This window comes from Saimiri boliviensis, chromosome 12, assembly GCF_048565385.1.
Source record: "Saimiri boliviensis isolate mSaiBol1 chromosome 12, mSaiBol1.pri, whole genome shotgun sequence".
Classification (NCBI taxonomy): domain Eukaryota; kingdom Metazoa; phylum Chordata; class Mammalia; order Primates; family Cebidae; genus Saimiri; species Saimiri boliviensis.
Window position 1 is genome coordinate 22,526,172 of NC_133460.1, and position 18,361 is coordinate 22,544,532.

An 18,361-nucleotide genomic window follows, 5' to 3' on the forward strand; every position below is an offset into this window, starting at 1 on the left:
TTTGTCCCCCAGGCTCGGGCCCACTTGGCCACCCTGGAGACTCATGTCGATGACCCTGTGGGTCTCAGCCTTGGCAGGCAACATGCAGAGGATGCCCGTGCCTGAGCCCACATCCAGAACCACCTTGTCCTTGAAGAGGTGCTGGTTGTGAAGCACTGAATTGCGATATGTGAGGGTTCGAACCTCGTCCTTCAGCATCTCCTGAGGGAAGACGGAAACAGAGACTCCGTGAGGGGCCTTACCTCATCAGCCAGAGAACAGGGTGTCCTGACCCATCGGAGGGCCAGGGATAGCTCTAGGCCCTCTCATGTCCTTCCCTGCACCTCGGTTTCTCTATTTGTAAAAGCAGACTAGAGGAACTAAAGTCTCATCTAAGCCAGACGCTACCATTGCTACCTAAGAACCAGCAAACCCTGGCTTTTCAAAGTCCTCAGGCCAGGCGTGCTGGCTCACATCTGTAATCCCAGCACTTCAGGAGGCCAAGGTGGGAGGATCACTTGAGCCCAGGAGCTTGAGACCAGCCTGGGCAACAAAGCAAGACTCTATCTCTACAAAAAATAAGGAAATTAGCTGGGCATGGTAGTGCATGCCTGTGATTTCAGATTCTCCAGAGACTGAGGTGGAAAGATCACTTGAGCCTGGGAGGTTGAGGCTACAGTGAGTGGTGATTGCATCACTGCACTCCAGAGCTAGACCCTGTCTCTAACAATTTTTTAAAAATGGTAATTTATGTAAATTTTTGCCACAATTTTATGACAACAGCCTCAAGGGAAGAAGAAAATTCCTTAGAACACCACCCCATCTGCATTCTGGGATCTCAGTGTCTTCCGTCACAAAGGTCCAGAAGCTATCAGGCCCAGAGCAGCTGGGGCAGTTGCACAGCTGGTCCCTAGATGGGGGCAGAAACCAGTGGGCCCTGCCTGACCTCCCCCTAAGGCCCCAGGCAGGCATGCATGCTCCCACCCTGGCCTTCAGGAGGGGCCCCTGCAGAGCTTGAGGCTAATTTCAGTCTCCAAGGCAAAGGCTTGCAAAGGGGACCCTAGGAGTTGCACGGCAGAAGGGCCCAGGGGCAGCCTGCTGCGGAGGGAAGCAGTGCTCATGAGTGGGAAATTACGTTTCACCCCTCCCCAACATTCAACCCCCTTACGGTTTGCCGGCCTGGGGAGGTGTCCTCACTCACCTGGTGGATGGTGAAGTGGCCATAGGAGTCTAGGCAGTAATCTATGGACGTCCCGTCCTCAGCATTGGGCTCACTGCTTTCCTCCTGGCCACAGGAAACCTGGGAGGGGGCCTGATGGGAGCATGGGTCGGACCTGGGGGCCTCCCCACAGCCTCTTAAACCTCCGGGTTCCTACTTATTCCTGAAGAGTAGTAAAGAACCCCCCAAATTGTACTATGACAACCCTCCAGCCCCCGCCTACCATCTTGCCCTCACAGGAGCCAAAAATCTAACAACTCCATTTTCCACTTCCAGAAGACCCCAGAGCACCATCCAGGGGAGTACCCCATACCTCAGCCACACCAACCATCTCTCCAGTCTCTCTGCCCTGCTCTACAGCTCAGTCCCATGCTGCGGAGTGAAGGAAAAGAAAAACTGAGGCAGACACAGGAAAGGTCAAAGAAGGCTGGAAGCGGAGTTAGGGAAGTAACCTCAATACTGGGGGAGACCAGCAGGGCCTTGAACCTGGAGGAGTTGGTCCTAAGTGTCTGGGGACCTGGGGTAAACTGATTTGAAGTAAGAGGTATATGATTAGACCTCGAGAAAGGGCAAGATGTGTGAAAAGACATATTGATGTGAAGGTCGGGGTGGAGAGGGGTCAAAAGGATATTTACTTTTTCAAAAGGTGGCTGGAGGCTCACCCGATTAGTCAAGGTGGCTACAAATTTGGAGGAGAAAGTAACAGGGAGAAAGGATCAGCTACTGGGAGTGGCTGCGGGAGGGCTGGGCGGCAGGACCTGGGCTCTGGTGGAGGGTGGGTTTTCAGCAATTTTCCTTTTCCTTGGTGGGGACTGGTGGCAAAGGTGGCAAGTAACGAGGTGGGGGGTTAAGAAAGGAATGGGAAAAGTGAGGAGAGAAGAAAGGGCGTCTCCTATCCTAGCTGTGGCTGGAGAGATGGTGGCTGCCCCCACATTTCCCCTCTCTGGCCAGGCAGCAGACCACACACCTCCCCATCCAGGCAAGGGGAATTGACACCTGCCACCACCAGCTATCGCTCCCCCTTGTCACCTAATCTTCCCTAGATTAGGAGACACTTCCTGGCACACACACCCTTATCCTAGGGTGTCATGAATAGTGGGAGGGAGGATTGCTGGCAAGGTATGTCCACAGGGCATCTGCCACCTACACAAACAAGTCTCTTGTCTGAGTTGATTCCAGAAAAAAGGCGTGGCACACAGGCACTCCCCAGAACTAATACCCCAGCCCCCAGCTCCTGCCTTCACTTCAGGAGCCCCAAACAAAACTACCTGTAACCAATCCCCTCCCTTATTTTATTTTATTTTTTTTTTTTTGAGACGGAGTTTCGCTCTTGTTACCCAGGCTGGAGTGCAATGGCGCAATCTCGGCTCACCGCAACCTCCGCCTCCTGAGTTCAGGCAATTCTCCTGCCTCAGCCTCCTGAGTAGCTGGGATTATAGGCACGAGCCACCATGCCCAGCTAATTTTTTGTATTTTTAGTAGAGACGGGGTTTCACCATGTTGACCAGGTTGGTCTCGATCTCTCAACCTTGTGATCCACCCGCCTCGGCCTCCCAAAGTGCTGGGATTACAGGCTTGAGCCACCGCGCCTGGCCAATCCCCTCCCTTATGACCCTCTGCCTAGGAAGTTAAGAGTCCCAGGGAGGATGGGCAGCTCCTGGACCCTCTTAGAACGAGACAACTCCAGAGAGTGGCCTGGGGAGTTGCCCAATTGCCCCCATTTGGACACCCATCCCAGGCCCTGAAGACCCCCAGGTGAGCCAAGCCTGAGGACACCCCTGGGGAAGATATTTCCTCCACCCAGAGAGTTCCTGGTGCAGGAGACAACCAAGGGGGCAGGAAGCCATGGCAGTGACCCTGGAACCTAACCGCCAATGGCAGCATCCTGAGAGCTGACCTGCCCCTCCAGCCAATGACACAAAGTAAAGGGTGGAAGGACGGAGGCCCCATCAGATTATATCTCTTCCAGGTGAACACTTTCCAAGGCTCCAAGAAGGGTCATGTCACAGGCCATAGTCTACTGCAGGCACCCTCCCCTCAGTTCTCCCAAGCCAACAGGGATACCTACAAGAAGAAAAGTGGTGAGGGGTTTTCTCCAGGGAGGCCCATTTCTCAATATCACTGATAACCACCAAACGATCCCAGCCCAAGAGGGCATGAAACTCAAGATGGAAACCTCCCCCACATGGCTGCACAAGAACCAAATCTCACTGGAAACCATTTCAGCCACCCAGCCTCAGGACCCCCAGGCTCAGGACCCCCACACAGCGCTTCCGGAAGGGGGAGGTCATCTCCTGCCCTCACAAAAGTCCGGGGAAGATAAAACGCTCTGGTAGAGATTAAAGCTCACAGCTACATATTTCCCACCGTTAACTCCTCCCCAGCAGATATACCCTCCTTTACAATCTATGACCAAGCAATTCTCGTCCTGGTTTAAACATGAGTGCACTAGGGGGTAAACCACTTGTTGGCTGTGAGATCAGTGTAGTGTATGGGAAAAAGTATTTATTTTAATAGAATGCAGTACAAGAGAAAATATCAAAGCACATTACAGGTAATTAGGGTAGGGTAAGTGTCTCATGAAACAATCATATAAAGTTTTTGGTGTACATGCATGTGTCAGATATACATATGTGAACACATACTCCTCTTCGAGATTTTATCCACATCACTCCTCTCTCAATGTAGCCTGCTCAGTGAGGTCTTTTCCTCTCCATCCTATCTAAAATCAAACCATATATATCTCTGATGACTTTTCCTATTTTGATTTTTCTTTATGGTGCTTATCACAGCCATCTCCTTTTCCTTTTCCTTTTTTTTTCATTCATTCATCCATTCATTCATTTATTTGAGATGGAGTCTCACTCTGTTGTCCAGACTAGAGTGCAGTAGTGCAATCTCACCTCATTGCAACCTACACATCCCAGGTTCAAGGGAATCTCATGCCTCAGCCTCCCAAGTAGCTAGGACTGCAGTTACCAGCCACCATGCCTGGCTAATGTTTCTCATTTTTTTGTATTTTTAGTAGAGACGGGGTTTCACCATGTTGGCCAGGTTGGTCTTGAACTTCTGACCTCACCTGATCTGCCCACCAAGGCATCCCAAAATGCTGGGATTACAGGGATGAGCCATCACACCCAGCCCAGATAATTTCCTTTATAGAACTTCTTTTTTTCTTTTTTCATTTTTGTGTTGAGGACTGACATTCAATAGATTATAGAGTAAATGTACTTTCTGAATATGACTGCTGGCAGTAGTAAGAACACAAACCATCCAGTCTGTGGTGACCTTCCAATAAAAATATTCTAGGATGGGTTGTCACTGTTCTATTTTGTAACAAATGATCATTTCTGGATCAATACAAATATGAAGGCCATGAAGACACAGTACTCTGTGAAGCCAGAATTGGGGTAAATGCCACCCCATGATCACAACGACCAGTTCTATTACTAAAAGAATGTAGAAAAGCTGCACTGAGCAGATGAAAGCAATAGTCACAACACATATTTAAGTACATAATAAAAATTTTATCAAATCAACATGGGAAAAGGTGAATTAATCAAACAGTGCAGGGACAACTGGCTATTTATTTGGAAGAATACCTTACACCATGTACAATAAGGAACACCACAGAGAAGTATGAATAATGTGATTTAATATATCTGCTTCATACATGTTGAAGGAGACATACCTGTGTGGTCCCAAAGGGAGTTTACTTACACCAATAGGAAAGCAGAACAAACCAAAACACTTAACTTTCAACTAGTAGAGTAACTTTATTTCTGACACTGAGCCTTCTACATAGGAATTCACAGAAATGAAAAACACTGTACTGCTTATTCTCCATTTCTCTTCCCAGATTCTCTCTCCACCATTCTCTGTGTCCACCTGTGCTCTTCTGCAGATGTATCTAGTTGATTTCTCCAAAGAGAGGCACCTGCAATTTGGCAAAACAATTCTGGTAGTAATGATGTCTCTTACAAGGTAGTGCCTCCTCCATGACAGCAGTTCTTACTGAGCTCTGGTAACAGTGTTTCCAACCTTGCCCCTTCAAGCCTCAGAATGGCAATGGCTTCCTGCTGATACAAGTCTTTGGGTGTTTCAATGTCCCTTGTTTCTGGCCCATACCATTGTAATCAGTCTTCCATTAAAATATTTTTAGTTGGAGAATTCTGTTTTCCAGCAGAAAGAACCATGGCTGATACAAACAGCCATCTTTATATTAACTTGTCAAAAGAAATAATTCTTCCTCCTAATTACTGTATAGAACATTAACACTTAGAAAAATACTCCTCTGTGTCAGCTGGAATGCCTTCAGCTCTAAGTATCAGACAGCCCTAAGACCAAATAAAAAGCAGTTATTGCAGGTTATACGAAGTCTCAGTAGACAGCAGGTACAGAGAACAGAGCAGCTTCACAAGACAGCATGTCACCTTTGAGCCAGCTTTTCCCACCTTGTGCACTGTTATCTTCAGGCTACTGCCCTTCTTCAGAGACACAAACAATAAGCCAATACCATGTACAGACATGAAAAAAGCCCAGCAGAAGAGGAACAGTCCCTTCTCATGTAATGACAATGTGTTATCAAGGAGATCTTTCCCAGAAGTACTACAGAATACTTTCCAAACATCTTTGCTCCCAAGTTCACCCCAACAAAATCATTGAAATGGAATTGCCATGATTAGCTCTGACTAATCTGGACTTACCACCTAAGTCATCTGGGAGAAGGATGCACAAAAATATAAAATTTAGCTCAGCAAGAATGAAGTAAGGAATGGCCATCGTGTGGGCAGTGTCTTTTAGAACTGCTGACCAATGTGTTCCAAAGGGGCAAAAGAAACAACAGCACAAAGGAGGCAGAGACACTCTACAATACTAATATGCAGAACTAGTGTTATATAGACCATGCCTAAACAGATACACAATGAAGTACCAAGGGTATGAAAAGGGACTTTCATTACATACTGCCACTTTTTATTTGAGTGCAGTATTACTGTTTATAACTGATGTTAACCTTTGCATAATTTAGCTAAAAACCATTATTATTGACAGCATTTACATTACAGAATGACCCAGAGGTAGCTGAAAAATGTCAGAAAACTACTGTTTAACTTCCTTACTGAAGTGATAGTTCAATAATGACCATATTCATGAATATAAGCCAGGAAACAGTCAGAGGAAGGGTATGTGATATAGTTCTTTGTGAAATAATATTTCACTGGGCCAGGTGCAGTGGCTTACTCCCAGCACTTTGGGAGGTCAAGGCAGGTGGATCACGAGGTCAAGAGATTAAGACCATCCTGGCCAACATAGTGAAACCCCATCTCTACTAAAAATACAAAAATTAGCTGGATGTGGTGGCACACACCTGTAGTCCCAGCTACTCAAGAGGCTGAGGCAGGAGAATCACTTGAACCCAGGAGGCAGAGGTTGCAGTGAGCCAAGGTTGGGCCACTGAACTCCAGCCTGGTGACAGAGTGAGACTCCGTCTCAAAAAATGAAAAGAAATAATATTTCACTAAAAACATATACCAGCCAACCTACAAAGAGACTCTGGTAGTATTTAGAGTAGGATGGATTCAGAGGTAGTTAAAAACCTCAGAAAAATATTTTTGGCTTCTTTCTTGAATACGCAGTTCAGCTATAAATGGCCATAGCCATTTATTTACATCAGGAAATAGAAAAGGGGGTATGCAGTTTGTATTGCCAAATATGTTTTCATATATCCACAGTGATGTGCTGTAATGACAGCAGGTTCTCTGAGAAAATTAAAACCCTGATTTACGGTTTGTCAATTTCCATGGTATAAATACTCCCACTAAGTCCAAGCTACCAACAAGACAGCACTGAATGTGGAGTTGGGAAGAGATAGATGTGCAGTGCACATAATCATATGGTATTTTCATCACACAGATTAAATAATTCAAGTAAAACAACCAAGGTAATAGTGAAATGTAGCCAAATAATTAGGAAGTGATGAACGCTGAGTATTTATTACCTTTGTTTTCAATTTAACTGTAAGTTTACATACTTTAAATAATGACTGATTTTAATAACTGGCTCACAAAATTCCTTAAAATTTAACAATCAGCAGCACTTTTAAGTCAGTATGAGGTTATACTAGCACATCACTATATTTAAGTATGTGTGCAGAAATATATTTACATATACACACATATATACACATAAACATACACATATATATATCAACCTATAAAGACATCAGTGGTATTTAGTGTAGAAAATATTAACACATACCATAGTAGTTACTCAATTAAGGGTACATATTTCCTCCTCACAATCATGTTGAGCTCCAATATACAAATCAAGCATACTCAAATTTATTACATTAGCATACTCACGTAAGGTCTACAAACATCAGGGACTCTTTACATACATGTTTAATGCTGCTGTCATTCAACTTTTATAAGCTTCAGATTCTTCTGTGAATATGGATATAAATGAACATTGTCCATTATATTTACAATAAAATTTTGGTATCACAACTGGAATGTAACACTAAACAACACAAATTCTAGATAAAGATTTTTACCATATTACTTAGATGAATAGGATTCCCCTCAGTACAAATTTTCCCAAGAAAAGTTTTAGTTTTTCTTGAAAGCTTTCACATATTCAAACAAGAAGTCATTTTCTACAAGTTTCTGGCATTCTTTGGCTTTCTCTAATCTCCTTTTTTGAAATTGTGTAACAAATTTCACAGGTGTAAGAAGGCTTCTAACATTCAGGATGTTGAAAGAGCTTTCACCCTCGTATGAATTCTCTGATGTTTGGTGAGCACTGACCTCTGACTAAAGGTCTTCCCACATGCATTGCACTCGTATGGCTTCTCCCCTGTGTGAGTCCTCTGATGTTTAGTGAGAGCTGATTTTTCACAGAAGGTTTTTCCACATTCATTACACTTATAGGGTTTCTCCCCTGTGTGAGTTCTTTGATGTACAATGAGGTTTGACTTCACACAGAAGGATTTTCCACATTCATTACATATAAAGGGTTTCTCCCCTGTGTGTGTTCTTTGATGGACAGTGAGGGCTGATCTGTGGCAGAAGGATTTCCCACATGCATTACATTCATAGGGCTTCTCCCCTGTGTGTGTTCTCTGATGTTCAGTGAGGTTTGACTTCACACAGAATGTTTTTCCACACTGCTTACATTCATAGGGTTTTTCTCCTGTATGTGTTCGCTGATGGTTGGTCAAGTGTGGTTTCTGGCAAAAGGCTTTCCCACATTCAGTACATTCATAGGGCTTCTCTCCTGTATGTGTTCTCTGATGTTGAGTAAGGTTTGACTTCTCCCAGAAGGTTTTCCCACATTCACCACATTCAAAGGTTTTTTCTCCTGTGTGAGCTCTCCGAAGCTGGGTAAGTTGTGACTTCTTGCTGAAATTACTCCCATTCTCATTGTAATTATAAGACTTTCCCCCCATGTGTACTATCTGATGTTTTAAGAGAGCTGACTTTTCCCACGTTTTGTCACTCACTTTATATTCACGGAGAATCTTTCTTGTGTATGCTCCTTGATGGATAATGAAAGCTGAGTTGTCACAGAAGACTTCCCCATATTCAGTATATTCATAAGGATTGTCCTTTGTAAGAGCTCTCTGATGTCCAAATCTTAAATCCACACAGAAGGACTTCCCACAAATACTGCATCCATATGGCTCCATTTCCAAATGAGTTCTTTGAGATACATTGAGCTTTAAACTTTCAATGAATGTTCTTCCACATTCATTATATTTACAGACTGTCTCTCCTATCTGAGATCTCTTATTTGTTAAAAATGCTGCCTCTTCATGGAAGCCTTGTCCATTTTTATTATACTCGAATGGTTGGTCAAAAATTGGCTGACTGAGATCCTGATGATAATTAATGGCATTCCTTTTTTGATCATATTTATAGGATTTATCTCCAAAAGGAATTTTCTCATGCCTAATATCAAGGAGCAATTTCTCACATACATTAAACTCATCAGGCTTCTTTGTGGAATAGTTCTTTTTATTAATAATTAAGCCTGAAATATTTTTCAAACTCATTTCACATGAGTCACATATTTTATAGGGATAATTTCTTAAAGAAACAGGGTCTGTGCCCAAATTGAAAGTTTTCTTTTCTTTATCTCCACTTTCTGCACTTACTGTTTTGTTGTTGTGGAATAGAAGCTCCCAAAAATGGTCATCTTCATTCTCCTGGCTGCTCTCTAACACGTCATCAACTTTCCATTTCCTTTCTATAAATGAGAAAAATAACCACATCTTATGAACCTTAAAACATTTCTGATGGAATTGAACTTTTACACAAATGTCCTATCATACAGTCAATTATTTTGTTTTAGGTTCAGTTTCCTGGTGTGAACTGAGTTCCAGTGTATATTTTCTTTACCCTTCAAGAAGGTTTAGGTGGAAAACATTAACAGGCTTCCATGGAAACAGGGAGAGGAAACTGGCAATAACATTTAATACTTTATAAATATAACCTTCAAAACTGAAAAGGAGAAATAAAATTCACAGCACAGGGAACTAGAGTGGCTGATTCCAAAATAGAAAAATTCGGAGAAAATGAGATAAACCCAACAGAGACAATGAACACTGGGTAAAGTGATGCTGAAGATGAGCAGACAAGGGGTTTCATAGGATGAATTAGGTTTGGTGGAAACAAAACAGAGCTTGGTCCTAATCTACTCACACACAGTTTATTGGGGCAGCGTTCCCACCAGAGTACATGGCTCTATCTTTGAATCAACAAGAAAATTAACATTCTGAAAACATCAACTTCCTTGAGTTCAAAAGAATAGTCCTATATAGCCCCAAATCTAGTGTTTTCTTTAAGTTTTATTGACAAGGAATAATCTTTTAAATGCTGTAAGAAAAGCAAGCTAGGGAAGGTGAAATAAACTCAAGACATGATAAATAGCCTCTCTCAGATATTCTGAGAGCTGTTCTTTCAAAGGGCAGGAAATATACAGAATGAGTTCAAGGGAGTTGTTTTTTTAAAAGGAAATAGAGTAAGTGGTAGTGAGAAACATAAGAATTAGGTTTGGCAGTTGTAGAGCATGGTTTACACCCTCATCTTCTCAACATCATGCAAATCCATTAAAAATAGTTTTGTGCAGTTGGCTAGAGATTAGACTCTCAAAAATTGCTAATCTCCAACAACATACCTTGACTCAACTAGAAATATTCTATCCTTATTTTTCCTTATATCCTGGATATCCTTCAGTGAACTGCTACTTTAACTTAAAAAAAAAAAAGTCTACTACTACTACTACTAATAATAATAAAATAAAAGCAAAAATCTCTATAACATCTCTACCATTTTAAGGCTCCATTCACCCCATTCTTTAGAAATTACTCTCTATATAATTCATTGTAACATAAAGTAAATCCCTTGCTCAATGTCATACCCTCTATTGTGACCAGAGTCCAGATCTTGGCAGGTGTTACTATAGTCTTGTTTCCTCTGCCCACATTGAGTAAACTATACATTATTCTTATAAAGCGACATGCACTAAATCTGATCAGTGATCATACACAAGGACAAAATATGGGAATGTGTACTTAGCAACAGTATCATAGAATGCTTTCAGAATGTATGGAAATGAATGACCTCTCCTAAATCTAGCTACACAGATAATTAACAAAGTAATTATCAAAATATCCAAATTAGTAAGAGAGGCCCTTCTCTTTTGGAGAACGAAAATCTCAATAGAGAAAGAAATCCTAAGCAACCCTAAGCCATATGAACAGGTCTGAGTTTTTGGCATATAGCCACTGGTGAGTTAATGTCATAAAATCTGGGCTACTTAAGTTTCAGCAAAAAATTAAGTTCTAACTTAGAAACAAGTCAAATAATAACAAGCCATTATTATTCAATGTCTAAACACTTTACAAACACAGTATGAATTACCTGAAAAAAGGCCAGGCAAACAAGACTGGACGTTTTTAGACAAATGAGAAAACACTTCTAAATAAAATTTAAGATATAGAATAGGGTGGGATTTGACATAAATTTTAGGGAGCACAAACAAGGAAATTTAAGACAGGTAGCAAAGGACTATACTATTACAGTCATTGAAACAGAAATTTACAGAGTAACTCCCTTGCTGCCATCTATTCAAAGTCAGCTCTTGAGACAAGGGTTTACAATTTAAAAAAATAAAAGAAAGGGTAATTTAATTTATTAATAAGCAGCAACTTTAGGTTACTTTGTTAAGCTAAAGAAAGATAAATTGAATGCTTTAGGCTAAAAAAAAAAAAAAAAAAGAAAAAGAAAATAACCAATGAGGAATTAGAAATTAGACAAGGCTGGGCACAGTGGCTCACACCTATAATCCCAGCACTTTGGGAGGTGGAGGTGGGTGGATCACCTGAGGTCAGAAGTTCAAGACCTGCCTGACCAACGTGATGAAACCCCATCTCTACTAAAAACAATATGAAACTAGCCTGGTGTGATAGCGCATGCCTGTAATCCCAGCACTTTAGGAGGCCAAGGTAGATAGATCACGAGGTCAGGAGATCAAGACCATCCTGGCCAACATGGTAAAACCCCATCTCTACTAAAAATACAAAAATTAGCTGGAGGTGGTGGTGTGTGCCTATACTTCCAGCTACACAGGAGGCTGAGGCAGGAGAATCCCTTAAACCTGGGAGGCAGAGCCTGCAGTGACCTGAGATCACACCACCGCACTCCTGCCTAGGCGAAAGAGCAAGACTCTGTCTCAAAAACAAAAAAAGAAAGAAAGGAATTAGACAACTAGCAATTAGACTGAGTCAAGAATGAGACAAGACAGACATAGTTTTGCTTTGAAGTGATATCAATGAAAAGTGAGAATATAAAGGTATGTAGAAGATAGTTTTAAATGAAAAATAACAATAGGAACAAAGAGACCAGTAAGAGGTATTAACAGGTTTCACATAGTGATGCCATGGTTGCCATTCAAGACAGCAGTAGGATGGCAGAATGAATCTTGTTTGACTATAGGAAACCAGGCTCTCTAGTTTTTGTGTAGTTCAGATTGTCATTTTACAATATTCTCGAAGGGGTGAATTTAATACTTACTAAAAGCATTACTGTCCCAGGACAACTCTCACCTACATACAATCGCACTCTAGAAGAGGGGTTGGCATATAACTACAAGGCAATGGCCCTTGACCTAAAAATGATTTTTAAGCTTTTAAAGGGAAAATGCTGGATAAGGCAGTAGAAAAGAGAGGAGAGGAAAAGAGAGGAGGGAGAAAGAGCAAGAGGAAAAAGAAGAAGAAGAAGAAGGAATAAGGAAAAGAAAGAAGATGAGGAGGAGCAGCTACAAACCACAAACATAAGTGGCCTGCTAAGCCTAAAACATTTACTATCTCGTAATTTACAAAAAAAGTCTGTTCACCTCTGCTCTTGAAGATCTCATTTGCCTCATTCCTTTAACATCATCTAAAGTTGATGCCTTTCAAATGGATACTTCTAGTTCTGGCCTCAACCATGTACTTATCGCATGATCAACCTCCTGGTCAAAAACGAACTTGATTCTAACAGTTATCTCCAACTTATCCTGTTCAAAATTAAGTCTGTGATAACTCCCTTATATGTCTCCTAATTTTTATCTGTGTCAATAAATGATACCCTAATTTATCTAGTTGCTTGAGACAAATTATTGGGGTCATGCTGGATTCCCCTTTATCTCATATTCAATCTGACAGCAAATGCTCTTGGCTCTATCTTCAAGATATTTGTACAAACCTACCACTTCTCAGTACCTCTGACACCTCCAACACAGTCTTATCCACTATCCTCTCTCCTCTGAAGCACATAATGGTAACCCATCCCTACTCATGCTACCCACAACCACCCCCCACAGTATATTCACTGCATAGATGTTAGAGAGATCCTTTTAAACTGTAAATCAGATCTGATGAATTAAGCTGATTTACATTTACTCAAAACAAACAGAGTTTCTCACAGCTCCAAAAGTAAAATTAACATATCTACCATGACTCATGTTCCTTCTCATGACATTATCTCCTACCAGCCTCCACCATGCCTGCTAGCTTCCAGCTACAGTGGTTTCCCTGACACTTTTTTTTTCCTTCTTAACATCTCCTTCTTGAATTACTGACACTGTTTAAACATTCTAAGAACACACCTGTCTAAGAGATTTGGTATCTGATGTTCCTTCTGCCTGGACTACTCTGAATCCACATAACTCACACTTTCATATTACTAAAGCCTCATCTCTAATGTGGGACCTCCTCAAAAAGGTTCTCTTTAACCTACTTGCCAAATAGAATATACTGTCATTTTTCATCCTCCTTTCCCGTGCAAATTCTCTTCATAGCACGTAGTATAATCCAACACAGTGTGTGTGTGCCTATATATATATATATACGCACACATGTATATATATACACACACAGACATGTACACACACACATACTTTTTTTATTTTTTATTGTAATACACACTCTATGATATCAGGGCCATTATTCTGTTATAATTCTCTTCACAGCACTTACCATGACCCAACACAGTGTGTATGTGTGTATGTGTGCCTATACACACACACACACACACACACACATATACACACACAGACATGTACACACACATACATTTTTCTTCCTTTATTGTAATACACACTCTATAATACCAGGGCCATTATTCTGTTAAATACCTAAAACATAATGGACATAGTTAGCACTCATCATGTACTGTTAAATGAATATATGGAAAGATTGCATGAACACCTGTCAGCTAACAAAAGGTGTCCAAGACAAAAGAAGGAAGACAAACAATTTTAAAAGATAAAGACAAACTAACCAACAAAACATATCTAACATGAAGCCAGCTGGGTTTGGATTATAAGTAAAATACTCTAAAACATCAAAAAATGAAAAGGATTTATGAGTGAGAATAACATATGGAGAGGTGATTAAAGTACCAGGGATGTGGGCCAATTGCTTTTGACCATTTCCAAAGGTCTGGAGCTAAAAATAGACTTATGAAAAATATTCCAAAGGTGACAAATCCTAAAACATTACCTAAGTTCTAGTCTCCTCTGGCTTTCATCTGCCTTGAACTCACTAACTCACCTGGGTTGCACTGGCTTGGGAATCCTTTCTCTAATATCCAGGGCTCTTCTCCTTGCTCGATCTTAAAGATCACTTCTGGCTTAGGAATGCAATACCCTGTTAAGAGAAAGTAACACAGGACTGGAGCTAAATAGCTTGGCTTCAGGGACTCTGAATAAATGGAGGGGAAGGAAAGCAAAACTTCACCAGCTGCTCAAAGAAGGTGCACAAATGAATCAATCCCTGAGGAGGGAAGAGCACATTTATGGAGGCCGAATGGGATTAGTCATCTCAGAGCCTTCAATCTCAAGCTTCAAATCAGAAAACTACAGGACATTCATATGCTTCAGCAACTAATAAATGCATGCTATTGATAGCCATGTGGGGAAAAAAAATCCTTACCTACTGAGACAAGATTGCTATAATTTTCCAGGATCACATCTCTGTATAGCATCTTCTGAGCAGGGTTCAGCAGATACCACTCTTCCTGAGTGAAGTCCACACATACATCCTTGAATGACACTTGTTCCTGTAATAGTATATTCTTTTTATATGAAATGGTCAAAACTAGATGATATAGACAAGATTTAAGAGAACTAATCTCTTTAGAGTTTACTAAAAAATGACAGATAGGTTCCCTTCGTGCTATACTATACAGAATACAAAATATCTTGTATAAACTGAGTTTCTACTAAGGGTGTGGAATTGTGCTAGCTGCTGCAAATCCTACTGATGAAAACAGACAAGCATGGTCCCTGTTCTCAAAGTGCTTATGACCTAATAAGGAGATACACAGATTAACATTTATTAAGTTGGACACCGCAGGAGCTAGCAGTGTGTACCAAGGAGATTGAAGTTACAGAGGAAATATTCATTGTTTCATATTACCTTATACCTTATCAAGTTAACTGTCATCAAGGAAGTAAAACTTTGTTATTTAAATAAATAACGGGATTGAAATGAATATGGCATAGGCCCTGACCAAGCTCAGCACATACTGATTCAAGTGACTGCCCTGCAGTCTACATGCCCTCAGAGAAAAGGATTAATCTTCTCTGCTCAATGAGATCATCTGGAGCTTCCACCAATGTTTCCAATGTTTCTGTTTTTAACATCTAGTAAAAAATTTCATGGTATGTGAAGATATAGGGACAAATTTTTAAAAAATAAAAATAAAACCAAACTCACAGGTGACCAAGATAGTGGAATTAACAAACAAAAACTTCAAAACAAATTATAATTAATATGTTAAATAGAAGAAAATATTAACAAAATAAATGAGAAAATGAGAGAAGTTTAACACATACATGTATGTATGTTATACAGAAAAAGGTTAATACAGCAGGCCTGAGACTACTAAGTTTTGAAAGGTCTGCTACAAAAGATCACCCTTGATTAGCATCTGGGAACTTAGATCTCAGAAAGGTTCTGACCTTAACCTTCTCTGATAAGAATGGCTCACTGAGCCTGAGCTGTTTATATAAGTAATATGGTTTACACTCAATATGTGCATTGCTTCTGGGAGTCTAGAATTTTGGTACATGATAAGCAGACAGTACCTATGTGACCAGCCTCTAATAAAAATTCTGGGCACCAAATGTCTATTGAGTTTCCTTGATACACATTTTACATGCATTGTCACATGTCATTGCTAGAGGAGTTAAGTGTGTTCTATGAGATTCTGTTCAGAAGAAGACTCTTGTAATTTCACTGATTTTGCTCTGTATCCTTTCACTACAATAAATCATAGCCATAAATTTGACTATGGGTCTACAAGCAACAATACATCAGTAACAACAGGCACATCTGGCACCCTAATTTTGGTTTCTAATGCGATGCTCCAATATATGCTGAGTCATCCTAGAGAATCATTAATAACCTGGGGGTGGTCTCAGAGACCTCTCATACATGCATACACACACAGACACACACACAAATACACATGCATGCACACACACATATATATAAAATGGACATTCTAGAGCTCAAAAATATAATACCTGAAATTAAGAGCTTATTAGATGGGTTCAAAATCATATTAGAGAAAGAAAACATAATCTGAAACAAATATGCAAGTAAACAAGGAAAGTCTGAGAAACTGTCACATCCAAGTAGAGCCTACAGAGACATGATGGAAGTATCCTAGAACAGAAAAATTACGTTAGGGAAAAATTAAGAAAATCTTAATAAAGTTGTCATTACTTATTAATATATCAATATTGTTTCATTAATTGTGACAAATGTACATGTTAATATAAGACATTAATAATGGGGAAACTTTGTCTATGGGATGTATATGAAAACTCTTTGTACTGTCTTCCTAACTTTTCCATAAATCTAAAACTCTTCTAAAGCAAAAAGTTTATATAATAAGAAAGAAACAGGAAAAGGGAGAACAAAACTAATGAAGTAGAATGATGTCAGCAAAATGGAGAAGTAGGCAGCACCAAGCTCAGGTCTGTCAGAGGCATCAAAAAACAAGCAGAAACTGTCAGAACAAACATCAGAATTCTGAAAAGGTCAAAGGCTAACCGCAACCAAGTAGATGCCAAATCAGGAAAAAAAAAAAAAACTTCAAAATAGTAGGAAAGCTTTGTGGCACTTCTACTTGCCTTCACCCCAACCCTCCTTGGCTTGGTGACAGCCTTGAGATGGCAGCCCACATTTCAAGTGTGGGTCCCTGGTCCTTGATTCTAGAGGGACCAGAACAGACCTTACTTAAAAGGAATTGTGTTTACCTGTTCTAAATAAGTGGGAAATACCTGATGGACTGATGCAATATGCTTGTTTCTATTTCACCTAACTCAGAACTCATTTAGGATAGAAAAGAAATAGGCCTTGCTCAAAAACACTCTACAGGGAAAAAATATCTGCAGTTGTCTGTAGCAGAAGATTATGGTTGAGACATATACTATGCCACTGAAAGCCTGAGAAGAAAACCTGGAGAGGGTTTATTTGGGAAATTTGGGCTTTCAAAAAACCCCATATAGAGAGAAATTTAGAAACCCAGACACACTCACAAGCCTTGAGAAGACCATGAGCTGTCACCTACAGCTAGTCTCTAGGTTCAGTGCAATCAAGACACGAAGGCTAAAGCAAGGTTGTAAACAGCCGGGCTAAACGTTAAAGAGTAGCCCAGTACAGAGTCAATGTGCAAAGACTGGGAGAAATGTTTATTTCTTGTTTTTAGCACCAGAGATTCAAAGAAAACTCAGCAAAAACATTAGCTGAGTACAAGCTAAGGAAAAGAGGCTTCAGTGACCACACACAAAACAAAAACAAACTCAAAGGTAGAATTCTATATATAGCAAAAATAAAAGTTAGAGATTACCATGTATGATTTCCAAAACCATAAACAGAGTAATCACAACCAACAGATAGGCATCATAACAAACACCAAAGGGAGTTTCCATGAAAAGGAAAAATGACCCAAAATAGAAATATGAAAAGGCAGGAAGGAGTGAAAAGCCTAGAAATGAAGGGGGTAAATGGAGTCAACATGTTTCAAAGTTATAGGTTTAGGTAGTACAATGGATAGTTTGTATTTCATTATAATATGTCAAAAATGCTTGCTTGTTTGTTTGCTTTGAGATGGGAGTCTTGCTCTTTTGCCAGGCTGGAGTGCAGTGGTGCAATCTTGGCTCACTGCAACCTCACTTCCCGGGTTCTAGCGATTCCCCTGCCTCAGCCTCCTGAGTAGCTGTGACTACAGGTGCCCACTACCATGCCCAGCTAATTTTTCGTATTTTAGTAGAGACAGGGTTTCACCATGGCCAGGATGGTCTCGATCTCCTGACCTCGTGATCCACCCACCTCGACCTCCCAAAGTGTTGGGATTACAGGCGTGAGCCACCGTGCCCAGTCAAAAATCCTTGTCTTAACTTATAGAATAACCACAACAGAGTACCACCACAAACCCAACAAAAGAGCAAAAATAAAAAATAAAATGCCAAGTGTCAGGATGAATGTGTGGAGTAAGAACACTCATGCACCACTGCTGGCAAAGTAAACTGGTACAAACCTTGGGCAGCTGGCGAAATCAATGTATAACCTTCATGTGCTGATGTATGATTTTGCCTGCAACTTCT

The 18,361-nt window shown here is 40.7% G+C and overlaps 1 protein-coding gene across 4 annotated transcripts in view; it reads right to left on the reverse strand.

Annotated features, from left to right (window-relative positions):
* Positions 1 to 4,765: 4,765 nt before the first annotated feature.
* LOC101030431 (zinc finger protein 248) overlaps positions 4,766 to 18,361 on the reverse strand; it is a 30,139-nt gene continuing 16,543 nt past the window's right edge. For 3 of the 4 annotated variants that reach the window (XM_010340639.3, XM_074382076.1, XM_010340640.3), the window contains 3 exons: positions 14,676 to 14,802; positions 14,295 to 14,390; positions 4,766 to 9,445 (listed from right to left, as the gene is read on the reverse strand). In XM_010340639.3, the coding sequence (XP_010338941.1) occupies positions 7,944 to 9,445; positions 14,295 to 14,390; positions 14,676 to 14,802 (1,725 nt within the window). In that variant the 3' untranslated portion in view covers positions 4,766 to 7,943. The remainder of the gene's footprint in view (positions 9,446 to 14,294; positions 14,391 to 14,675; positions 14,803 to 18,361) is intronic. The other variant, XM_074382077.1, reaches the window with a different exon arrangement.